At 34.8% G+C, this 26,867-nt stretch overlaps 2 protein-coding genes and 1 pseudogene across 6 annotated transcripts; 2 read left to right on the top strand and 1 right to left on the bottom strand.

The window, feature by feature from the left end:
- The first annotated feature begins 292 nt into the window (after positions 1–292).
- LOC147394801 (FKBP12-interacting protein of 37 kDa-like) lies at positions 293–11,679 on the top strand. Of its 2 annotated transcripts, XR_015181387.1 has the most exons (15): positions 293–452; positions 559–607; positions 736–797; positions 1,861–1,928; positions 2,047–2,083; positions 2,955–3,042; positions 3,150–3,214; positions 3,302–3,379; positions 4,920–4,967; positions 5,135–5,188; positions 5,836–5,997; positions 6,790–6,859; positions 7,118–7,173; positions 8,430–11,070; positions 11,166–11,679. XR_015181387.1 is itself a non-coding variant. In XM_086453597.1 (14 exons), exons 1-14 carry the CDS (start codon positions 315–317, stop codon positions 8,595–8,597), a joined length of 1,143 nt encoding a protein of 380 aa, XP_086309723.1. In that variant the 5' UTR covers positions 293–314; the 3' UTR covers positions 8,598–11,679. The 2 variants fall into 2 exon arrangements, 1 of the variants encoding a protein (XP_086309723.1); XM_086453597.1 differs by having other exon boundaries at positions 8,430–11,679.
- LOC147394800 (uncharacterized) lies at positions 10,007–14,233 on the bottom strand. 3 transcript variants are annotated; one of them, XM_086453600.1, is made up of 7 exons: positions 14,053–14,233; positions 13,731–13,829; positions 12,201–12,320; positions 12,028–12,106; positions 10,934–11,020; positions 10,386–10,448; positions 10,007–10,241 (listed from the first exon to the last, which is right to left on the bottom strand). In XM_086453600.1, the coding sequence occupies exons 2-7, from the start codon at positions 13,784–13,786 to the stop codon at positions 10,164–10,166; spliced, it is 483 nt and encodes a 160-aa protein (XP_086309726.1). In that variant the 5' UTR covers positions 13,787–13,829; positions 14,053–14,233; the 3' UTR covers positions 10,007–10,163. The 3 variants fall into 3 exon arrangements, with proteins under 3 accessions (XP_086309726.1, XP_086309724.1, XP_086309727.1); XM_086453598.1 differs by having other exon boundaries at positions 13,731–13,826; positions 14,053–14,232; XM_086453601.1 differs by lacking the exons at positions 13,731–13,829; positions 14,053–14,233 and adding an exon at positions 12,558–12,616.
- A 4,670-nt stretch (positions 14,234–18,903) lies between these two features.
- On the top strand, positions 18,904–23,571 carry LOC147394799 (galactinol--sucrose galactosyltransferase-like; annotated as a pseudogene). Its single transcript, XR_015181508.1, has 4 exons — positions 18,904–20,281; positions 20,513–20,690; positions 21,807–22,174; positions 22,768–23,571. The product of XR_015181508.1 is annotated as a galactinol--sucrose galactosyltransferase-like (transcript).
- Positions 23,572–26,867: the final 3,296 nt, after the last annotated feature.

The following is a 26,867-nucleotide window of genomic DNA, read 5'->3' as shown; positions in this document are numbered from 1 at the left end:
GTACCTCGGTTCCAAATTTAAACTACATGACATGACAAGCAGACACAAAATAGGGCTTTCAAGGTGTGTCTTAGAATCAGAATCGACAAGTACCCATGGTTTTTGTCAATTTTGATTCTAATTTCATAAGAAAATGTGATAGATTCTCAATTGTAGGTACCTCTAAAACAGTTAACCCTAGGCAGTGACTAGACACTATTTTTGAAAAATCAGATGGGCTCATGGGCCCTGATTTTATTTAGCTTCGATCTCTCTGAAGTCTGACCTATTGTGACTCGGCTGAGTCAAATCGGGCTCTGCTGAGTATTGAAATCATGAAGATGAAAGAGATTGGATTTGGCGCTCTCTTTTCCCCTCTTTTGTCTGCAAATATTTCCAATTTCATAGAAACGCAAAGCAAAGGACTTCTTTGGGGTTTTCGCTTCATGGCTTCTCATTCTAATCTCGACGATGTAAGATATCCGATTCTCTCTTATACTTCTTCATCTCTCTCTCTCTATCTCTCTTGGTATTAGGGTTTTGCGTTTATTTTTCTTCCCATTTTTGTGTGAAATTCAGGAGGATGATTTCGGTGGAGATTATCCTGGAACTCACACCAGACGCCCAGGTTTTGAATTTTATTTCTCATTCGTCTTCTTATCTGCATTTTGATGAAAATTCACATTTTGATTGAATACTTGCTTCTTATTTATATTTTTGCTAAATTTTTTTGTTTTCGTTTTTTGGGGATTTCAGGTAATAAAAGAAGTTTTGGTGATCTTGAAGACGAAGAAGATGATTTCTTTGGCTCAAAGAAGGTACCGCATTGTCCTCATTATTCAAAATCGCATTTTTTTTATATTCATTTTTCAATTTATTTTTTATACACCCCCAACTGGTTATCAATAGTGCCCGAAATAAAATAAAAATAAATAAATAAGAAGAAAGATATACACACTGTAAAGAGGATGTGAGGAGAATCAAGAGACTTTGTATCGGGTAACTTCTTGAACACTTGGTGTGCAATATCTTAACTGGTCGTCTCATCTCATCCATGGACGAGACTGAGTTGTCTCGGACAAGACAATCCATTTAACTCAGTTTATATTGATTGATTTACATATATTTAATTAAAATAATTATAATTTTTTAATAAAATAAGATAGATTAGAAAATGTTTAGTCATAAAATCATGTTTTATTTATATAATAAATATTTTAAGTTTAAAAAAAATTAATCATTTTAGTCAAATCTACAAAATCCCGGTTGACTTGCCCTAGATTTTTAAAATATCGTTCAAGACATCTTGTTTATCTAGCGAGATGATGTGAATGTTGAGACACTGGGTATATCCGTATCGTTGCTGAACGAGACCGAGACGACTTGGGTGACTCATCTCAATCTTGGACGAGATTTAAAACCATGTGCCCACCACCCCACTAGTTCAAGGTATTTTTTTTCTAAAACACAAGGTTTAGTCGAGTTGCTGGAATCCACTTGTGTGAGCCAACTTGATATTGCCCCAGACTAAGACCATGTTTGTGAAAAATTCTGAATTTTTGTTGTTCATATTTTGATTTTCCTTAGATGACCTTATATATGTTGTTTTTTTTTAAAAAAAAATTGAGAAATGGTTAGTGGTTAGGAGAGTGAAGATGGGTTCAAAGGGACTTGAACCTCGGATGTAGGAACAAAACTCTACAAGTCTTACTAACTTCACTAAGTTGGCAATTCCCTTATTTGTAGGAATCCATACAGAATGTTTGTTAATCATGCATACTATTTGTATCTAATGGAGCAAAATGGGTTTTGCTTTTTATGATTTGGGGGATTGATCCATGTAATATTCTGGAGAAAATAACTCTCTTCTTCACCATGCAGGAAAACACCAAAGTAGAAGAAACTGCACCCGGTGTGGCTACAGGAATGATTTTATCACTTCGTGAAAGGTACTTCAAGCTATAGTTGGATTTAATGATTTATATAGAAAATTTCTAGGAAATCAATTTGGAAATTGTGAGTCTATCTGTACATGCTTTACATTTAATTTTGGCTTCACTTATGCAGTCTTCAAAGCTGTAAGGATACGCTTGCAACATGCTCGGTATGTTCTTATTGGTATTATTTATTTATTCTGCATAGTGTTTCTATTTTTAATTAGATGATCTTTAGTCGGTTTAGGTCTTTTTTTTTTTTTAATCTTCAAATTCCTATAGTTACAATTTGCATTACTTTGTGCTAATATGCCAGCTTAAATAATTTCCTCATGTTTTCACTTTTGAAAACCGGCAGATTGATTTGATGGCCATTAAGTATGCCTTTTCTTGTAGAGTATGTATGCCTTTGCTTGTAGATTATTTCAAATATTTAAAGTACATAACTAATTTTATTAACTTTTTCCACTGAGTTGGACATGTTTTTTTTTTTATTTCTTATGGTTTTATATTTTTGAATATCAACAATGACTTTTGTGGTCTTGGACATATCTTTTATTAGAATATTTTGCTTTTGGAAAGGTAAGAAAATCATTTCTAATTATAATCCTCCGGTTGATTGATAAAATGGACACCCTAAGCAATTCACCGTTCAATCCTAAAAATGCATTTTTGCTATATTTCATAGCTTACTCATTTAGGGGTTCATCTAAATGCATGAGAGTAATCACCTCCTGTTTTTGTAGTTTGAGAGTTTCCATCCCACCCACTGAAATATACATGTGGCTTATTGGCAACATGCCGTATACTAACATGTTGACAGAAGTGTTGCTAGTCCACAAAAATTTCTTCAAAATAATAGTTAAGCATTGTCTGAAAATAAGAATAAAATTTACAACACTTCAATGTGTGCCCAAATGTTGCAATGTGCACCATTTTTGGCCAAGGAATCATATTATATTTCTGACACGTTCTGTTTCCATTTGTGTCTCAAACTGAATAGTGAGCCTATTATTGATAATAATTTGGTATTTTTTTCAGTTGGAGCTTGATGCGGCAAAATCAGAGATTCATAAGTGGCATTCTGCATTTCAGAATGAGTCCCCTATACAAGCAGGCACATCTCTAGGTTACATCTTTCTCTTCCTACATCTCCTTTTTTCCCCCATATTTTCTCTCTTTTTGGTGGTGTTTCTGCAAATATTTACGTGAATCTGACTCCTTCCATCTATGCAGAACCCAGCTTAGTGGTTAGTTATCTTCAGACATTAAAATCCTCAGAGGAGTTGTTGAAGGAACAGGTTGCTTGCTTGCTTGTTTGTAACATTTTAGCTTCATAGGGAAGACCATCATTGCATATACTGATTTTAGTTTCCATTTGATATCAGCTTCAGAAAGCAAAGAAAAAGGAAGCTGCATTCATTGTGACATTTGCAAAACGAGAGCAGGAGATAGCAGAGTTGAAGGTGATCCTGCCATGAATTTTCTACATGTCTGTTAAATTTAATTTCTTCTAGTTTCTCTCCTTGAGTGGGTTATTTGGAAGGCAAACATATTCTAATTCAACTAGTTTTACAAATAACTAGCTAACTTTATCTCCTTTGAGTTTATTCCACAAGTGCTAGTCAATCACATTTTTGGGGAAACTGTTATTATGTCAAAAAAAGTCTTAGGTGGTGTTTGTTTGCGCTATTTTTCAGTGCTTATTGCTGAAAAAAATTAAATTCAGCACTTTTGTCAAAATAGCGCGTTTGTTTACTCGTGCTTATTGTTGAAAATAAGTGAAAAAAATTCAGCACTATTTTGATGCTGAAAAAAAGTGCTGAAGCGGTAAGCACTTCGCTTTTTCAACACGGACAAGTATGCCCTTTGTTTTTTTGAGCATGGACAACTATGCCCTTATTCTTAAAGGGATATTACCTCTTATATCCCATGGATAAGTATATAGACACCCCCACAAATTAATAAACCCACACCATAGCTAAATTATTTTGTCTTATATGGGTTAAAATTTTTGGAATGAGTTGATTTTTGGTGAGGATGATCTCTACAATGAGGAGATCATTCTCACAAAAAATCAGCACATCTTGAAACTTTTAACCCTATCAAAACAAGTTCAAGAATAGTAAATTGTCCATTTTTTTTTTTGAAAACTATTTTTAACGAGTTAGAAGTTTCAAAATAAACTGATTTTTGGTGAGGATGATCTCTAGACCATATAAATTATCCTCACTAAAAATTTGATCATTCCAAAAATTTTAATCCATATAAAACAAAACAAAAAATGGCTATAGTGTGGGTTGCCCTTATTAATTCATAGGGTGCTTTTATAATTACACATCCTTCATTTCCATCGAAAATTATTCATAAAAAATTAAGTTCTTTTTAAAGTTGATTTCAAATTTTGGTGACTTGTATGACATTATTATTTTTAATTTGAAATTTGTGGGCTTTTATAAATAGAAATTATTATTTCTAAATTGAAGATTTGAGTATTATTTATTATTTAAAAATAAATTGTATTTTAATTTTATAAGAAATAATATATTTTATTGTGTTTGATAATAAATAAGCATTTAAAACATGTAAACAATGTATAATATGATTGTAAGGGTAACAAAGACAATTTATCAGTTTCAGCAATGTGTAACAAACATGATTCAGCATCTAAACAAACAACTTTTTTAGCACTTAAATTCAGCGCTTATAAGTTTCAGCGCTTAATGCTATTCAGCACTTATTTTTTTCAGTTTAACAAACAGCACCTTACTCTTTCTCTACCTTTACACACACAAAGCTTGTACAGCATTTTATGGACAAAACTTTCCCAATGTGAAAGAGGAATCATACTTTTCTAGGTATTTGAAAAAATACCCCTAATTTTCTCTAGTCTAAGAAACATTATCCAGCCTGAATTTTTTTTCCCCTTAATGTTTGGTTGTCCAATAGAATTTCCTTTTGTGATTCTTCATACATTTATATGAAACTTTGTTCATAAATTTCCAGTCTACAGTTAGGGATCTCAAAGCACAATTGAAGCCACCATCAATGCAGGTAACATTACCTTTTAAGAATGCTTTAGCTCCCCTGTTTACTAAATTCTATGGTGATCTCTATAAATCATTTTATCACATTTATTTAAATAATTAGTGTTAGTTGTACAATGATACATGATCTGATTAATTATTTATCTGGGTGGCTTAATTTGTTACTGTGGTCAGGCGAGAAGGTTATTACTTGATCCAGCTATACATGAAGAATTTACACGTTTAAAGGTGCATGCTTGATACTCCCTAGTAGGTTAATTTCTGTGAAAGCCAGTATACTGCTCTTTTATACTCTCTTATCTTTAAAGCGGGATACAGTAGCTTCCTGGCCATCATGTGAAATATCCTGGTATCATGTGTTACAGCTATGTGGATCTAATAGGCCATTGTCTAGAATGTGGTTATGTAAAGCTGTAAATGTTGCTTTGGTAGCTCACATATGATTCGAAGACTGGATATTGGATCCATGGTGATGTATTTCGGGATGGGTTTGGAACTTGAGCTGTAAAAGAAAATAAAGATAAAAACAAACAATTTATGGGAAAATGTTTTTAAGTTAAAACAAACAATTTCAGGATGGGATTGGACAACTTTTGCTTATCTTTACTGAAAAATTTATGCTATTTTTTTCCCGTGCAACTTCTTTTTCTTCTTTCTTTATTTTTGTGGGTGATAACTCCCTCAATAGTTGTAAAACTGGGAAAACCTGATAATTGACAATTTTATATAATAAAGTTATTGCAGATACACTATTTACTGGGAGTGGAGCCAGATGTAGCTTATGACATGTTGTTTATGTATGCATTTTTTTTTTTCTTTTTTTTGGATATAATGTATGAAGGCCATTCATATTTTTGTTTTATGGCATAATACAGAATTTGGTTGAAGAGAAGGAGAAGAAAGTGAAAGAGTTGCAGGATAATGTTGCAGCTGTTAATTTTACCCCGCATAGCAAGATGGGGAAAATGTTAATGGCCAAATGTAGGACCTTGCAGGAGGAAAATGAGGAGATCGGAACGTTGGCTTCTGAAGGAAAGGTGCTTAGAAAGCCTACTATGCACATATGTTTCACACATTTTGTTTCCAGCCATGAAGCTTGTATAAATTCTAAAGATATTTTTTCCCTTGCTTTGTGGATAAAAACCCACCCTCAAAACATCTTTTTTTATCAGTAAGCTAATGAGTTCAGTAACTCAGTGCTGGCTGGACTCGAACCCAGGTCCATGGTATCATCATCCAAAGACCTTAACTGATAAGCTAGCTGGCACCTGAAAAAATACCTTGAAACTTTAAAGGATTTGACAAATAAAAGTTTAAAAAAAAAAAATTGGTCTCAAATCAAGAAATGAAGGGTCACGATTCATGGTAGAATGTGGGATATTTTTTTACATCAGCCAACCTAAGTAACCCTCCATCCGCGCTTGACCTGCAAAACACTGTAAGAAGCACGCACCTAAATTGGAATATGTAATATTTGGTTGCAGAAACTTAGTGTTTCATTCATAAAATTGTGAACACAACATCTTGCATTTTTATGGGATTTTTTTATTTTAAAGAAGTGTAAATTCAGTTTCTTGCTAGATCTCAAATTTCTTTTTAGATACTTAGGATAGTTTTTTCTATCACCACAAATCTGCACTTGATTCATCTCCATTTGGGATGTTTGCGTCGGTTACATTTCAGTCAGTTGAAGAGTTCAAGTTGTCATTGTCTTCTTCTTCTTCTCTTCAGAGCTAATGCATCTTCAAAGCTTAATATGTTCTTTGAAGCAATAGTACTGGCTTTTGGTCTCTGCTTGCTTTGAAGTACTTACATTGTTGAATTTGCAGATCCATGAGTTAGCAATGAAGCTTGCATTGCAAAAATCTCAAAATGGAGAAATCAGAAATCAGTTTGAAGGTCAGAATTTTATTTTCTACATGTTCACCTTTATAATTGGTTAAACAAACTGTGTTATTTGTATCTTCTTCCTTGATGCTAATTTCTTTAAAATCTAGAGAACCATAAGTTCAACTTTATTTTTTGGTTTTTTTAGTTCCCTCCTAACTGTTTGATTATACACATATCTGGTCCATACAAATATTACAAATAACCTATATTCTTATACCATTATTGTTTTCTCATGTTGATTTTATGCTCTATGTTGGGTGCACACAGAATTGAGTAAACACATGGAAGGACTGACAAATGATGTGGAGAAATCAAATGAAGTGGTAAGCAGCTTATCACCATAGCTTGAATGCACAAAATACCTGTTGCATGCATGGTTTTAAATCTCGTCCGAGACCGGGATGACTCGTCCAATACGTCTCGGTATCGTCCACCAACGAGATGGATAGATAAGTCAATGTATCGGATGAGATTTAAAGCGCACGTTCATTTTTCTCATTGTTGAACGAGATGTCTCAAATGTATCAGAAAACTAGTTCGAGACAACTCGGTCTCGTTCACGGATGAGACGAGACATCAAAATAAGTTTTAAAACCATGGTTACATGGCATCTTTAATCGTTGATTGGCTACAAGCACAGATCAATGCAGACAGCTTATATCAATTTATATATTTCAAAAATCACATTATGTAACTTTTTTCCTTGAAATGGAGGCAGTATTTCACAACTCATCTTTGTGAAACCTCCAACTTGATCAGCCTTCCAATCAGTGGGCAATATTATTGAACCAGACTTTTATGAACTGAGTGAATTCTTGTATTTTGGGCATTATACCAGTACTTTTTGATGGACAAATAATGCACTTAATGATAGTTGGGCCTCCAGAATGTGCTAGAATGCTGTCGTCAGTGAGCTTTTTGGGTGTGTTCAATCTAAATGGCAGCTCTTTTATTTGGATGATAACATGCTGCCATTGACCTTTACGGGGAAGTGATGCAGATTTGGCCATCAACTAAAGTCCTACCATCGCCCCTCATCAAGTCATTTGACCCTGGGCCCATATCAGATCATTTGATAGGGAGGACGGCTTGCCCAAGGAGGGGTCCAAAATCTATGGACCACATGGCAGCCCCACGTAATTAGAAAATTCCCACTGTGGGCATGTGTCATGGAAGCCAACAAGCGAGGATATGTTCCACATGGGGGAATATGGGAACTTCAAAAATTGGCAGCTTGGGGTTTGGAAATGTTGGAGTTTGGTTCCTAGTGGCAAGCCGAGCCTTGATAAGCTCCTCAGGAAGGGTGGGTCAAGTGTTCGAAACACCACGAAGCTATGAATTCCTTGGGATCACCCTCCAGGGTCTGATTGACCCTCGACTCAACCAATTGCATGTCTGACTTTCCGAGGGGGTGGTGCGTGTATCTAGGAACCTGTCCCCAAAATTTGGTTGGATGGAAATATGGAGAATTTGTTGAAGTTTGATTTCATTTTTATGTAGACATGCTTTTAATTTCCGTCTCAATTTCTTCCTTCTAGCTTTGGAATAAGATCTTTACTTTGGAAATATGTTTCATCAGGTACTCGATTTGCAGCAGAGAATAGAAGAGAAGGATTCTGAGCTCAAAAGGCTGAGGGATGAACTTAACCAGAAAGAACTAATTGAAGAAGATAAAGAAGATTCCATTGGCGATAAGAAAATGAGTGATGAGATGAATTTGGGTGAAGCAGGGGGAGTTGAGATTTAGAGGTAAGGCTGCCTGAACAATTTTTACAGACAATTTTCAGCTTTGTGCCCATTGTTGTATGTACCTTGGAAATTCGGTTAAGATCTGATTTTTTTTTCCGCTAGCAATCATGGGACTATAGAGTTTTTTTTTTTTGTTTTTTTATATTTATTTTAAACATCAATGGAGGATCAAGTTTTAAGAGGATTTTCGGCCACAGCTAATTGAATTTTTGTTAAATCCTATTTCTTAAAACAGTTTAAAAGAAATCTAATCTGAAAAGTGTTTATTGTTGAAGCACTTGCACGTGGTATGGTGAGTATTGAGGTGGTTTTGGAGAAATGGCCATTTTGAATATTTCCGCAAATTATAATAAAGATTGTCTTTGATTTAATATCTTAGAAACATTTTTTTGTGTGTATTTTAGTGTTATTAACTCAAAAGATATGGTGATTCATCCAAAAATGTCTTAGTAGTTTAAATTCCGTTCTCATATCTTTCTGTTATCAAACCATAATTTAAATCCTCAAAGAGCCTTTGAGCACCAAAAATGCGAGAAATGCTCTCCAAAATGCATCCTTCGGGCTGTAATTTAAAGTGTTTGTAAACGCAACCATACTAAGAAAAAATTCCATTTATTTTAAAGTCTCATTTAAACTTATTTTAAAACTTCAACGATTAAAATAATAATAATAATAATAATAGTCAACTATTTCAAAATAACATGTTCTTGCGTTTTAAACTCATTTTTTTTTTTTACATATTAAACAACTTTCTATTTTCATAATAAAATCTCATTATTTGCAGTTCTATAATTTGTTTCTATAGTCATATGATTGTTTGTGATTTGATTCAAAAAATGTTTTAATATGGATTTGATGATAATGTCTCGATTTTCTGATTTTTTTTTTAAAAATTCATAGCGTATTTAAAATATTTTTTAACATAATAGAATGTATAACTATGTATGAAAATATGTTATCATGCATAGATATTCAATAGTATTTTTTTTTTTTTTGTAAAAATATATTGAAAAAGTAAAGTATCAAGAAAGCCTGATTTCTGCACTGATAGACTACAGTAAGAAAAAAAATAATCAATATGACATCCATTTAGGCCCTCCTTTAAGTATAGACAGAGAGGATTAATGCTAAATGTTTAACAAAATAAAATGACCTCCCCATAGTCGTCATCATCATCACCATCACATTCAAAATAAAATGACCAAAACATCCAAAGTATTTTGACACAATTTCCTCACCCTAATCTAATTTGATGTTACTTTGCCTCCATCTTAGAAATTGAAATTTCAAATCATTGAGTCAACAAATTTGGAAGTTATATTTGATTTTTTTTTGTTTTTGTTTTAATGGGTGAATTACCATAAGAAAAACAGTCACCAGCTTTAATGGAATTAAAGCTCACAAGGATTCTTTTGATCCTAAGATTCTAAAATAATTATTTGGATTTGAATAGGCTGTAAGATGGATTGTTCACTGTAAAACTTCCTTGATCACACCAGCCTAGAACACGAGTGGATTTCAGATGAAGTCACTTGCAAGATTAAACTCTTTCCCAACAGATTCTTCATTTTGGTTCGGATGAGTGTATCCCGTGCCGCTTGAAGAACTCCCTAAACCCATACACACTTATGTCGTAATTGAACTGAAAATGAAAGAAAGAAGAAACTATATAAGGTATGGTGTAAACTGTGTTTTCAACCAAAAGAGGAAAAAAAAATAATGTAGCAAATTATAGCCTACCATCTCTCAGTTGATAGATTTGAGAAGAAAGAAAAAAAAAACTTACTGGCATCACTTTGACAGCGTACTTTGTTATATTGGGATCGGCTAATCGTCCTTGGTTAGCTGCCTGTAGGAAGAAGAAAATTATGATCTCTATTAGTTACAAAAACAAAAGCTGATCCAACCATAGTGACAAAGTTGGGGTTCAAGAATAATTTGGTAAGAGAAAGCTTTGGATAAAGTTGGCAAAAGTCATTGGACAAACTAAAAATAATTCTTTTAAGTAAAAAAAAAAAAAAAACATGTATTTCATATATTAAATGATAAAATAACACTTAAAATGTTATAAATAAAAAACAATAAATGATGTTTTCAAAAAATTGTTGATTAAATCATAATTAATTGTGATTTTTTGAGAAAAATCATGATTTAATCGACAACGAATAAAATCATGATTTTTTTAAAAAGATTGCAGATTTTTGTTACTATGGAGATCCAACACCCAAGACCAATCACTTACAAAATAACCTTACCAAAATTTGTAACAATGTCAATAACCAGTACAAGTTACTACAATCCATAATAAACTAAAGATCGAATTAGCAAACGTACTTGTTCTGGACTGTGAAATATCTCTATGAAGGGATAATCTTTCTTCTGCCGTGTTATACAGAATCCAGGAAACTTCGGGCATTCAACCTGGGATAAAATCATATGAGTAACCGAAGACTATATATATGGGAAAAAAGGTAAAGAATGCTGGGGCAAGGTACATAAGAAACTTCACAAGTACTGTCCATTCAATTTTTAATGAGAGATCTCTCTGGTCTTTTGTGGACCTCAGAACAAGAGAGAATAAGAGGTGCATTTTCCATGAGGAGCAATTGAAGATTGTTTCTAAATGTGTGTCGGCATGGGACGAACAAGAGAGAAGAGAAAAGATGAGGAAATCGAGAAAAGAACGAAAGAAAATAAACTGCCTCACGATTAAAAAAATTAACAAGGGATCTCCCTGATCGTTTGCTGAGCTCAGAAGAAAGGAGAATGCAATGTTCATATTCAAGCTTCTCTTTCATGATGTAATGCATTCTTCAGGAGACTCCTCACTCATAAGTGAAACTGCGTGTGCAGGAAATTATTTTTAGTATTGTGATTTATTGTTTTATTGGTGTAAGCAATTTCAAGAGTTTAGGGGGTTTGGGTTCGAAGATTTCTTGTTTAGGTGGGATCTTGTGTGTACTAGGTGATTGTTCTTTGGGTGCTGTGGCTTTGTTTTCTGCTTTTGTTTTTTCTGTTTCTTCTTCCTTGTTTTGTTTCTTCCTTGAGGGGACTCCTTGTTCTCTTTTCAATGAAGTTTTTTATTATTAACAAAAAATCACCTTCCACCTCAATGTTAAGGATGTTCAAACTCAATCTAAGGACTTGACCAAGGGATAGAGATTCCGCCATCATTTTTTTTACGGGTAAGCTGGATTTGAACCCACAACCTCAAAGTTGTTTTGCAATGTGTCAAACCAACTGAGCTATGGGTCTAAGCCCAAGATTCAGCCATCATTGAAGCTTAGAAAAAAGATTATTTATTCAAACAAAAAAGAAAACTGATAAGCTGGCTTACTGAAAAGCTGTTAAATCTTGGAAATTATAACCTTCCAAAAGCATATATGATAAAACTTTGTAGCATAACTTATTTAGAAATAATATCTTACACGCATAAATTTTATGTGTGGATAAAACTCTGCTGCAGCTTCCTCCATTACTTTATCAAAATGCTTTGTGTAATTACACCTGTGACAAGCATCCAAATGAATCGATCACTAAATTTGGTATAAATGGATATAGAAGGATGAATAGAAATAGAGATCAGATAAGTCTAACCAACCTGATAGTAAATGCAACAACGACTGGTTGACCTTCATGCATGAGCTGGACAAACTCACGCTCTGATGTAAAGTGAATAACCCTTGAAGGCCCTAGGTCCTTTGGATATCCAGTGTAATACCTAGAATTTTCATAACCAATATTGATAAAAAAACAGAAGCAAAGGAGACACTTGTATCAAACTAAAGATATTTGATCAAATAGACACTAAGAGAATAGGTAACAAGGAGGTGTTCTGGACACACTTATACACAATTATTAGAGCAAGTTTTGGTATTTGTCTTGTTTTCAGGGTGTCTGACATGCCTATTACAAACAGAAATGCTGAGGAACAAAATTGAGTGTCCATGTCCCATACCTAGTAAGCTTTTCCAAATCACTCAACAAAATGAGCCAAACCATAGCTTACCATTACCAATGATACGACAATTGTAGTGCATATCAGTGACCCCCGATTAGATACAGATCTTAATTATTATTGCTAAATAAATAATGTATGTATCAAAAAAAAAGTGTATCACATTGCATAGTAAATATAATAATTTGCAATATTCTCCTCCCCCCATAGTAGTCACACAAAACAATATATTTTGTGTGATAAATCAAGATACCATGGCCCTAGTAAAATAACCAACAAGTTAGAGCACTTTATTGTGACAAGAGAGAAGTGAAATATATAAAATGTCTCACAGAGAACAAAAGAATCCATGTGAAGTGTGAGAAATAATATCAAGATAGCATACAATTACTATAAACGGAGAGAAAAGGAAGGAAATAAACCATGGTTTCGGAAAAGAAACAATAAAGAAAACACACTACATACAGTAAACTTCTGAATTGTTGTGAGGTGGATGAGCACATAGGCATTTGAGGTGCAATCTTACTGCACCTGGTATTCTAAGTGTTGGTGACCCAAGAATGCTGAGGCCAACAAAATGCATGACATGGATGCCTATATAAACACCCACCTTAGAAACTTCATGTGCATACTATAACATCTCTAAAGATAAAAAAAAGTATATTGTAAGAGGAAAAATAAAAAGAACAATTAACGTGCAGCTACTGAGAAATAGCCTAGAAACTGAAAAAACTACATGAACTTAAGAAAGCTTACGCCCGCAACATTGAAAATAACGGGGTCTGAGCTAGTGCACCCTAACCATTACTCACCATAACCTATTTGTCACAAATCAAATGGGTAAAAAAAAATACCTTTTTTCAGTCTATCCCTCCACCTGATTTCTTCAATCAACCCCTCCACCCAAAATTTTCCCAAATTTATCTGGATTAACCAAACTAAACCTAATCGAATAATTGCCGAATTCGAACTTAATTAATAATTTACAATGACCATAACATAGGGCATTTTTTCTATATTGTTACTAAATTCTCTAATATTAAACAATTAAAACTTACACACAATTTGACTTAATAAAAGGTTAAAATTATGGGATAAAAACTGCTTAATTAAATACAAGGTAACTGAACCCATTGTTAAAATCAAGTGTGAAAGATTTTCGAATAATTTTACCTACTTGCTGAACAAAGATTATTGATCATTCTATCAAAGAATGAATGCTCCCCCATCTTGATTCAGAAATGCTGACAAACCCAGCTTCTTATAATCCTACTAGACACATAATAATAGCAAATGTAAATAACATGATTCGCATACATCCAATTATCCAATTGAAGACACATTTGTTTGTTTTTTAACGTTTGATTTGATAAATCAATCGATTTTCTAAGTTTTTTAACCACACAAAAGAACTAAATACAAGTTTTAATAGAGAATCTAGAACCCCAATTTGAACTAAGAACTACAGAAGTGATGAAGATAGCAGAGATCTTACCAGGTGTTTGAGTGAAAATTGGAAGAATTCTTTAATCGAAAGAGAGTAAAAGAAGAACAAAGCAGCAAGTTTTAGGGTTTATGAGATAGTAAATGTTTGAAGTTTTCAAGACAGGAGTTAACTCCTACCATGCCAAAGACGAACCGGTACGAAGCGAACCAGTTAGCGGTTCGGTTCGCACTAGGTTTCTTTACGGCTCAATTAGAGGTGCCACACGTTTTTCTCAATATTAGAGATAGCCCTGTGTTTCCAAACATGTAAAACATGCCCCTTGACCTAGGTCTTCTTTTACGAGACAAATAAAAATGACCTAAATACCCAATATCTCGATTGTTTTTGCTGAATGCTCGAGATACCTGTGTTTTCAAACTGTTGATATGCCCTTCACCTAAGTCTTCTTTATCTACGAGACAAACATAAATGACCTAAATACTATCGATGAAACTACATCTATGTATCAAGTTTGATCTAGAGTGACAAACCATGAATCCATGTATCTAGGGGATTTAAGCGAGATATGATGTTCTAAGAGGCCAGTTGCCTCTCTCCTGCTAGTCGGGCCTAGGGGTCTGAAACTCATGTGTGAATTAAATTCTTACAACCTATATCTACCTTTCACGTGTTACTTTGGGATCCATGTTAAAGTCTCCCTACTCGGGATTCGTGGATTCTCCCTCACTTTGATTATCCAAACTAATATTAGTCTTTCAATGAGTTAATATGTATGGGTAACTCAATTATTGAACAAAATCCCAAGGGTATTATATAAAGTAGGTGCATAACAGACACAATGATGTGGATCAAGTGGCCACTATTACATGAATAAGTGGATTCAAGATTTACATGTGTCAACTCCTCTATGTTTCAAAAACAACTCGGTTGACGAGTGAATCAGGTCGAGATCCTCACTTGTCCACATTTCTGAGTTTAAGAGAAAGACTCGGTTAATTGGACACGTAACAGAAAAAGAGCACTCATGTGCCCGAAGCGCTCTAGCCGAATGCAAGAAAAGGATATGGGGCATTTTGAGCGGATTAGAACAAATCCTGAAAGAAATCAAGGAATTTGATCATGATTGAGTTTAATTATCAAACAAAACAAAACAAAACGTGAAGGAAAGATGCCGAAACGAAAGAAAGATCTTAAGGTATAAATATAGGTAACCTTGTTATAATTGAAACTACATTGTGTATTAGACTTAAGCATTAAAGCTTCTTTGACAAATATCACATTGATGTTTAAATATGAATATTTTAATTTGCAAGTTTTGATGGAAGGAGCCATGACTCTTATAAGATAGAGGTGATGAATTTTTACACCATAACTCTTATAATTACGAAGGCTTCTAGACACTTAATGAGTGTAGTTTTGTAAATTGGAGATACCATTCAAAACACTTGGGCTTATGTGATTGGTGGATCCCGATTTTGTTTTGAAAAGAGTGGTGTTCCATACCATGAACATAAGGTCCAATTAATGTGTGATTTTTCGCTCATAGTCGAACAAACATATGGCATAGATGATGAAAGTAATGAGATAGAAAATTCCTTCTCCTAGTCAGGGTGAAAAAAAAATGAAATTTCTTGATTAGATCATCTTGTGAGATTCAAAAATATTATCCAATACCACAATGTTGTAGAGGATGAAATTCCATGAATTACAACCAAAAAAAAAAAAATATTTTTTACTGTTGGATTTTAATTTTAAATTTGAGTGCTCAGTAGCCATTCATTTTTCAACACTTTGATCAAGCTCGAAAAACTTTGTGTTATATATATATAATTTTTTTTTTCTTCTGATCATGAGTTTTAATGAAATTTAAAAGGTTGTCCGATATGATTTGAAATCTTAAATTTAAAATTTGTGAGTTGGAGATGTGTTGGTAGGAGAGAAAAATTCTCTTCATTGCTTATGTCATCTGTGCCATATGTCAATTGATTGTTAGACCATGAGGCATAGGGTGAGCAAAAAATCACTCTCCAATGACCATCAAACATTCAAACTCATCGCTACGGAAACTTGCGGATCTTTCCTTACGATTAAGGACCAAAACCCTACGACCCACCCAATCGAGCCTTCCTGGGGTGCATAACTCCGTGTGCTACGCGTACACGTGTCACTTTCCAGTCGCATCCACGGATCCAACTCTTTTCAATTTATGGGCCCACTTAATTAATCTATATTTATGTCCTTTGATGAGGTGCCCAAACCTTTATGGATAATGGGGTAGTTGGACCTGATCCATTCGGTTGTTGGCCCATAACACTATCTTTAAAAAGAAATACCACCTGTAAGCTCCTGACCCGTTCACGTGGCAAATTATCCGAAGACGCGTGGAAAAGTGCACCGATTAAGACGGTGACCGTTCTGTATCTGTAAGACTCACACGTGGCAATGGTCGGCGCGCCACCGCCCACGTAATTCCAATTACCAAGTAACCTGCACAACAGCAGACGTCTGTCACTTTGACTGAGATTTTTCTAGAAAAAATAAATATTTCAGACCAGAAGAACAAATATTTTTATCTGGGGTTATTATCCTGTACTCCCCATATATTCTTTGCACACAACGTGGCACAATCTACATCCTTGATGTTAAGATTTCTATTCATGGGCTTCTAATAGGACTAAAGTCCTGATAAAAAGACCCATAATAAACTATACTTGAATTCAAAGATTACAAATTATCAATTAAGCTGAATTTTTTTTACGGGTAAACTGGACTTGAACCCACGACCTCAATGTTGCCTTGCCATGTGTCGAACCAACCGAGATATGGGTCTTAAATCCCAATCGAGCTGATATCAGTGTATATATATTCATTGATTGATGAGCTCAAAGAGTATTGAGGGCAAAAGAAGATATAAAGTTAGATAACTACCTTACTCCATGTAGCACAGGATCTATTATTTCAGTTGAATGGACTTTCGTAATAACATGTGGTTTAGTGCCCTAAAAAAATATTTTATTTATATTTATGTTTAACTTTATAAGTTTATTTTTTAAGTTGAATATTATATTATATATCAAGAATATTCCCCTATAGATTCTATGTAAATCCATGAATCGTTCAAAGATATGACGAGTCAATACAGCTTATTTCCATGCGGCACCGACCTCTTGGGAGTGAATTTTAAAATCTTATTATAGGTAAGAATTGGATTCTAGAATCCAAAGTCCAAACCTTGTGTCCTTGTTTGTTAGATATTTGTAAGGCCTTGAATGACTAATAGATTATTTCATTAAGAAATATGTCAACTAATTTAGTAGATAAAGTCTTTGTATAATGATGATATTATAAATTTTAGGTTAAAATCTAGTCAGCATCGAGTCACTGATGAACTCATTAAAAATAAGTTACGATAAAAAAAAAATGAAGACGTGAATTTTACTCTTAATCATCTGGAAAATTAAAATAAGTCATTGGCCATATGGATATATCATACAAATATAATTTTAAAGTTGACATCTCTTAAATAATGATTGATAAAATCATTTATATTCTGAAAATTTATATTTTTATATATTTTATATGTAATTAATTAAATAATTAGTTGAATGGATAATTAAGATAAATAAAAATAAATTTTTTGTGGAAATAGTTATAGGAGTACCCAATTATACTTTAAATTAAGAGAAAGTCTTTGGAGAGAGTTAGATAAGGAGAAACAAAAATTGATTACAAACACAATTAGAAGTAAGATTCAGGGTTTTTGATCGAGATAGTGTGAGCAGATATAAGCGCACTTGAAATATCGTAAGAGATGGCTTTAGATAAATTTGAATATTGGAACAATATTCATATAGTTATTATAAATAGTAAAAAAAAAAATCCCGTAGGTCCATGATGTGAAATTGAGATAAGAAATGTAATAATAGCGAGTAAGTGATGTACTCTTTCGATGGATAAAGACTTATGATTTTCTTTTTTTCTCAAATGCATTTGAGTCATGCTGAGGTGACACAAACAGAGGCACAAGGGTGACAAAATGATGTGGTGTCGTGCACATTATCATAGATGCTTTTTCATGAAATATGAGTAAAAAGTATTTACGGTTATGTGTGCGCCACCACATCATTTTTGTCACCCTTCTGTCTCCATTTGTGTCATTCCAGCATTTTCTAATGCATTTTCAAAACAATTGGACTCAATGTAAAAAAGTGATTTAAATGTAAATAATAATTTTTTGATGCCCCCTCTGATATATGCCATCATCATAAAATCGTAGATCATTAGCCTCGGGATACATAGAATCGTAAATATTTTCTTGTGTATCCCAAGCAAATAATCTATGATGAGGGTGTAGTGGGGAGTCAGATTATCATGACTCTCAAATGTGTTGTTTTGATATTACAACGACTCAACGGCCATTATTATTATTTTACAAAATTTAGTGTTCTTCCCTTACCAAAAATTCTGTCGAGAATAAACAGAGAAAAGAGAATCAATTCTAAAAGAAGAATTAATCTTCTCTAGCTTTTTTTTATTATTAAATGAAGTTTGCTTATAGGAAAAGTAAAGAATAGAAAAATGTAGAGGACACGAGACGAATAATAAAAATATTTGGGTAGGGCCCAAAGCAATTTGATTTGAGATATTTCCCTAAAATATCCCAATTCAATATAGTAAGGAGACACGTGTCCGTTATATCAACAAGAAGTTAAAAACCATGTTACTTTAAAATATTATATTATTAATAACCTTATCCCAAATTGGTTTGACCATAAACTTTGACCGACCCAAGATCCAGTTCAAACCAATTTACTTGTTAGTTATAACCAACCAACCACCTTTATTTCACATGTAGGCCCACCAAGGACACTCTATAAATTGATTCACCCCAAAGAGGGACACCTTCATGTTCAAGCCTTGCAAAGATTATCCAGCCTTTTTAAGATTCCTTAGTGTGAAAATTTTCTTTGATCTTATTTCATCTAGTTGTTCTATAACTTCCCTTTTTCCCTCCTAAAATTTTGATTTTTTGTTCTTTGTTGCACTAGTTTGAGATTTTTCCATGGCCCCTAGTATGAACAAAGATGCCCGAAGTCCTCTTACGGGGCATGTCGGCGATCACCAATCATTGCCGATTACATTGAGAAGATCGAATTTTATGGTCAATGGTCATATGATCCTCTCCGAGGTTCCTTTGAACATTGTAGCGACGCTTTCCTATGTAACCACGGGGAAGGTGACGAAATCGAGTGGTTGCTATGTGGGGTTCGATGCCGAAAGCCCCAATAGTAGGCATGTGGTGTCCCTAGGAAAGCTCAAGGGAATAAGGTTCATGAGCATTTTTCGCTTCAAAGTTTGGTGGACTACTCATTGGATTGGTACCAATGGTGGAGATGTCGAACACGAGACACAAATGATGATCTTGGAGAATTCGGACTCGGGTCGACCTTACGTCCTCCTCCTCCCTTTGATCGAAGGAGCCTTTCGTGCGTCGTTGCAGCCCGGCAATGACGACAATGTTGATATATGTGTCGAGAGCGGCTCGACGAAAGTCATTGGCTCAACTTTTAGGAGAGCCATGTACATGCATGCTGGAAATGACCCATATAAGTTGGTTAAAGATGCTATGAAGGTAGTGAGGGCTCATCTAGGGACCTTCAAGTTGCTAGAGGAGAAAACCCCTCCAAGTATATAGATAAATTTGGTTGGTGTACTTGGGATGCATTTTATCTTAACGTGCATCCGGAGGGAGTGATGGAAGGAGTAAGGGTCTAGTTGAGGGTGGGTGCCCACCTGGGCTAGTACTTATCGATGATGGATGGCAATCGATTTGCCACGACGATGATCCCATATCGGATGGACAAGGGATGAGTCAAACATCGGCGGGGGAGCAAATGCCATGTAGGCTAGTAAATTTTCAAGAGAATTACAAATTTAAGGAGTACAAGAGCATGAAGTCTGGTAATAAGGGCATGGGTGCCTTTGTTAGGGACCTTAAGGAGGGGTTCAAGAGTGTAGAGTATGTGTATGTGTGGCATGCTTTGTGTGGTTATTGGGGTGGTTTAAGACCCAATGTCCCAGGATTGGCTGAATCAAGGGTAGTTGGTCCTAAGCTCTCAAAGGGTGTGGAGATGACAATGGAAGATCTGGCCGTTGATAAGATTGTGAATAATGGTGTTGGGTTGGTCCCACCTGAGATGGCTCATGAGATGTATGAGGGCTCCACTCTCATCTTGAATCAGTTGGGATTGATGGAGTCAAGGTGGACGTCATCCATGTAAGTTGTCATCTTTACTTTACTTTTCTCTCTCTCATGTTTAGGATTTATTAAATTAAATTATTAAGTTTTTTTTTTAGGTACCCCTTAAGTTTTGGCAAAAATTAGAAATTCCACCTAGTTTTCAAACAAGTTTGGTTTTCAAATTGATCATACAGAGACTAAGGAGAGATGAGGCCATGAGGGGAATACAAATGTTAATGAAGAATTTTTTTTTTGGGTTAATTACAGGTTTTAGAGATGTTAGGGGAAGACTATGGTGGCAGAGTAGAGCTTGCTAAAGCTTATTTCAAAGCCATAACTGATTCTGTGAGGAAACATTTTAAAGGAAATGGAGTGATTGCTAGCATGGAACATTGCAACGACTTCATGTTCCTTGGTACTGAAGCCATCTCGCTTGGTCGAGTCGGTACGTTTGATCTTTCTTTCTTCTTCAGTATTTTTCAATTTTGATTCATAATTTATTTTTTTTAACTTTTATGTATTCGATTTGATAAGAAAGCAGGGCGACTAGTTGGATATTATTTTACTTATATAACTCTACTAAAAGAAAAAAAAAAAAAATTGTAATTTTTGTTTTGTTTTTGGTTCTTGAGAGAGATATTCTATTGGCACACCAGCTTTTCTTTACAACATACTACTTTATATGCAGTAATTTCACAAGGATTGGTGTGCCAATAAATATCTCCTTTTTAAATACTCAAATTGACTCGAGGATCTGTATGTTTGCGTGAGAAAAGCAGTGAATAAATGATTTTTCTGGGAAAATAGAATATCCATAGACTTGTTTACATGATTTGAAAAAAAAAAAACCTTTTTTTTTTTTTTTTTTTATAAATTTGTTGAGAAACAATTATCCCAAAACTAAGGCGGGGATATATTTGCAAACCAACTTATACTTACAACACACCAATCCTTTGGGATTTAACAGTAGTTGGCATATAAGATTGGTGTGTTACAAGTAAAAGTCAAGCTCTCTTTTTTTCTTTTCTTTTTTGAAAAATAACAAAAATTAACTTGAGGATTGTATATTTGTGTGAGAAAATGATTTTTGGGAAAATAGAATTGTCCATGGACTTGTTTACACGATTTTTGAAAGAAACCTTTTTTTTTATTTGGTGGAGAAACAATTTTCCCACAACAAAGGCAGACATATATTCATTCCTTAGGGAAGGAAACCCTGACATTTTTTTTCCAAGATTACTTCAACCCCCATGTTCAATCAAGCAAACATTTTCCCAAGAAATCTATTTTTTGTTAATTTCTAAAAAATGATTTTCTGAGGAAAACAATTTTCTTGGCAACCATACACACACCTAGGATATCAATGGGCCAGACTGGGTTTGGGTGGATTGTGAATGTCCCGGTCCAGACTGTCCTCAATATTCTAGCCCACCCCGGTTGAAGCACCGTTACGCGCAACAAATGGATTTTGGATTCCAATTTGTAACATACTGATCTAAATGACCTCACAATTCCAATTAATTAAACTACCCCTTAGTGATTTAATGTGTCTTGTTTTCAGGAGACGATTTTTGGTCCACCGAAACATCGGGTGATCCAAACGGGGCGTTTTGGCTACAAGGGTGTCACATGGTGCATTGTGCCTACAACAGCTTATGGATGGGGAACTTCATACAACCTGACTGGGACATGTTTCAGTCTAACCATCCTTGTGCACTATTTCATGCCGCCTCTAGAGCCATATCAGGTGGACCTATCTACGTGAGCGACTCGGTTGGAAAACACGATTTCAGCTTACTTAAGAGCCTAGTTTTGCCCGATGGGTCCATCTTACGTTGCGATTACTATGCCCTTCCTACAAGAGATTGCCTCTTTGAAGATCCATTGCATGATGGGAAGACTATGCTCAAGATATGGAACCTTAACAAGGTACAATTATAGGCCCCATTTTCATTTAGATTTTACGTTGTTTATGAAAATAGAATCGTGATAATCTGACGCCCCCCTACACCCCCATCACATAACCGTAGATCATTTGCCTCAGGATACACAAGAAAAGATTTATGATTTTGTGTATCCCGAGGCAAATGATCTAGGGTTCTGTGTTCGGGGCATATGGGGGGGTGTCAGAAAATCATTATTCATGAAAATAATATGATCCGGGAATGTAAAAATTATGATACACAATATTGCCACACTAACTTTTGCTAACAGCACCCAAATTCATATGAAATCAAATTAGCACACATATTGGGGTGCTGTTAGTAAAAATATGGTGTGGCAATAGAAGTTCTCTAAAATTATAGTGTCATACGCATAGTATTTGGAAGGTAGGGGACACTGCCCATATGATAATGGAATAATTTTAGCAAATAAGGTACCTATTGTGCTTGCATATAAAGTTGAAAAAGAGTATATAAAGGTAAATGCAAGCATACTCAGCCCTGTTTGGTAAGAATTTGATGATGATTAAGAAAATTTTATAACAACTAATAGAGTATTTTCCCCCTACTATGGAATAGTACACTGGAGTTCTAGGAGCATTCAACTGTCAAGGTGGAGGATGGTGTCGCCAAGCCCGAAAGAACAAATGTGCTTCTGAATTCTCGCACGTCATGACATCCACTGTGAGCCCAAATAATATAGAGTGGAAAAATGGGAAGAATCCCATTTCCCTCGATCGAGTTGAAACCTTCGTTGTGTACATGTTCCAAGCTAAGAAGTTGGTCCTCTTGAAGTCAACCGAAAATATAGAAATTTCATTGGATCCATTTACTTTCGAGCTTCTTACAGTTTCTCCCACGAAGTTGTTACCAAAGAAAATGATTCAATTTGCACCTATTGGTTTAGTAAACATGCTTAATACGGGTGGAGCGATTCAGACACTTCAGCTTCGATGATGACGAGAATGCAGTTCGAATTGGGGTAAAAGGGACGGGAGAAATGCGGTTGTTTGCATCGGGAAAGCCAAGAGTTTGTCGAATTAATGGAGAAGAGGTCGGGTTTACGTATGATGAGGAGATGGTGGTGATTCAAGTTCCATGGCCTAACTCTTCCAACTTATCTTTAATTGACTACTTATTTTAGATTTTGGGATGTTGGTTTGCTCATCCTTTGATTTGTGTTGATTTGGGTGGAAACTACTTATTTGTTTGTCTTTCCATCCTTCCATTTCTATTTCAGTATGTTTTATACTCATTTAGTTATTGTAATTTTTTTTTTTTAAATGTACAAAATTAATATACCTAAGAGCATACCCAATGTAATATCTTTATATAAATTATATTGATATCAACATGAAATATACTTATGATTATGTTGTGAGATGTCTAGTATTCTTATTGGGCTTGGGTTTTTAGAAGCAAGACAATATCAAAGTGGACCTTTTCGGATAGGGTTCCTTTATGTTTTTTGATTTGTGGGGTTTCTTGCGGCCAAGAGAGTTGTAGAGGACAGAGAATGTGCAATATTTATCGATTTTTCTCCCTCTCCTCCATGGATGTAGGCAATTTGCCGAACTACGTAAATCTTATGTTCTTTGTGTGATCGTTTTCATCTTGATTTGCTTTTTCTTGTTAAGCTTCCGCACAACAAGTCCGATATATAAATTATATTGATATCAACATGAACACACTCATGATTCCATAACAAAGGATTCTTCTAAGTTATATCTTCAGTCCATAATACATCGCATTTAACAAAATAACAACACAATCCTCTTAAACAATTAGATGTAATTGTCATGATGATATGGCACACTCTCACCCATTGAAAATAACTACAGGAGAAACACACTATAGAGGATCCGATCCCTTTTCTCTAACGGTCGTACCCACGAAAAGAACAAATATATTTTTTCCTTTTCTTACGAGGTAGGGGAGTTATTTTTGTTTGCTTTTGTGGTTTGTTTTTCAATGGGTGGGCTTCTTGGATACAAGAAGATGCCACAAAACTTCTTGATTATTGTATTTGAGTTATAACGTTTGAATTTCTTTTACATTCTATAGATACATTCTTGAAATGGATCCAGATAGTATAAATCATAGCAACTCTCTTATTTTAACTATATGGTCGATTGGTCTCGACCTACTTGATTGGGGGAAGGAACCAAAACGGTGATGTGGATGTCATAATTATTGGGCCTAGCCATTTGTTTTTAAAAAATTTATTAGACGATCCATATACTTGTTTAAGGTGGCAGGCCAAATCTTGCATTTTGCATGGGGGTAAACCTAATATCATCAATTTTATATGGGTCGTCTCTAAAATACTCAATAAAATATGATTAATGCTGGAGTGACCTTGGTGGGGGACACATGGGGGACATCTACATGTGGTGGCACACATACTTATAGATGCATTTTTCTCCAAGATATGAGTAAAACGCATCTACGGACGTGCGTGCGCCACCACGCCCATGTGTTCCCCGCTGAGGTCACTCTAGCACAATTCATAAAATATAACAATAATAATAAATAAAATAAAAAATTGGCCTCGTAGGCTTTGAAAATGGAGGCTCACTGAAGGTCCAAAATTACTCGTTTAGATTTTACAATGTTGTTGTGGCGCTCTTTCAATAGTCTAAAAAGTACTACAGGGTACTATAGGAAATAAGTACTAGAGGATCCACTCCCTTTTGTTAAAGCCCCCCACTCAGTTTCTTCGATGAATGCATACGTATTTATACAAATGTTTGATAAGTCCCTCATCTTGATACATTCAAATATTGTACCATGAGTTTTGCATCCATGCTTTGCTTGGATGAAGAAAAAATTTGAATACATATAGAGTACAGGGGCCGAGTGGAGCTTGCTAAAGCTTATTACAAGGGAATGAGTGATGCTGTTAAGAAGCATTTCAAAGGGAATGGTGTCATTGCTAGCATGCAACAATCCAATGATTTCCTGTTCCTTGGAACTGAAGTCATCACACTTGGTTGCGTTGGTATGTATTATCATCATCATTTCCTCAAATTTTATCCAATCCGAAGGTCTCCTTTTTTCATAACTTTTTGGTACAGCAAAAGTTTGTGGGTGGAGACCCTTTACAAAATGAGACTGCTTTTCCCTTAGATTAATGATTGGGAGTAAAAATTTGTGATATTTAGCTATTGTATCAAGCGGGGCCTTCGATGTCTTACTACCCAAATATACTTGAATGCTGGTATCTAGCAATTCGATATGGTTGTTCTGAAAATTTATCAAATTGGTTGGACTTTGATGGGTCGCAGCAAGAACTCACCAATCAATCTGATTTTCGAGCGAATTTACAGTTACTTAAAATTGTGCTAAATTGATGAATCAATGGCATATATGATGTCACGTGCACAGAGAAAAGAGTAAATCCAAACACTTAACCGCTTAACCCATATTCTCCCACAAATTTCTCTCCATATGACCAGTCTTTCTAATTTTTTACAATACATGTGACATAATGTCATTGATTTACCAGCTTAGCACAGTTTTTGGGCTAAATGTCCACCAAATTGGAACAAATATGTATGGATCAGTGGGTTGATAGAGTTAGAATAACGTCACCTGATTACTGGAGTAGAGCTATAGTTTTCCTCTTGGCTTTAGTTTGGATACTTTAATAATGCAAATCATAGATTTAAAACTAGAGATTTGGGCCCTTTTTAATGTTGCAGGAGATGTTTATTGGTCTATCAAGAGACAAAGCGATCCAAGCGGCACTTTCTGGTTACAAGGGTGTCACATGGTGCATTGTGCATACAATAGTTTGTGGATGGGGAACTTCATACAACCAGATTGGGACATGTTTCAATCTACTCATCCTTGTGCGAAATTCCATGCTGCCTCAAGGGCAATACCCGGAGGACCTATTTATGTGAGGGACTCCATTGGAAAACACGATTTCTGACTACTTAAGAGCCTAGCATTGCCTGATGGGTCGATCTTACGGTGTGAATACTATGCACTACCAACTAGAGATTGCCTTTTCAAAGATCCATTGCACGATGGTAAGACTATGCTCAAGATATGGAACCTAAACAAGGTAGCATTCATACATCAATAGCCCTCATCTTCGTTTATTAGTAGTTTCAAATGACTACATCTAATCCATAGGAGAGGACATTGATATCAAAGCTACTTTTGAGATATCTTCAATCATTTATTCATTTTTCTAGTAGTACTGTACTTGAGTTTCATTCCATGTAGTCAGTGTAGTTAGGTTGCCTGCCACTAAGAATGGATAAAGGAACGGAGGAGATGAAGGCTTTGAGTCCCTTTCGACACTATGTAGGCATTAATTCAATTATCTATTCATAAACTTACATGACCATACAACAATTTTGATAAACTTTAAGTGGGATAAATCATTAATCTATGCATGAATGAATTTAGGATCTAATTAAGATTGATTACCATTAACAAACATATAAACCATAGGCCATTATAGATAAATCGTTACATACTTGGAATGGTCACCATAACCATTAATATGATTCATAACAAAGAAAATGAGCTCCTTTAATGAATACTCTTTAATTCTAGACTTACCTTCTGCTCCTTTGTTATGTAAATGTCTTGTATTTTGTTGCGTTACGTAGAGTTGCGGGGTGCAGTGCCCCCGGCCCAAATTTTTTAGGTATACAAAAAGA

Source organism: Akebia trifoliata, chromosome 9, assembly GCF_017979445.1.
Source record: "Akebia trifoliata isolate Shusen 1 chromosome 9, ASM1797944v1, whole genome shotgun sequence".
NCBI lineage: Eukaryota > Viridiplantae > Streptophyta > Magnoliopsida > Ranunculales > Lardizabalaceae > Akebia > Akebia trifoliata.
This window is presented reverse-complemented; position numbering and strand designations above follow the sequence as displayed.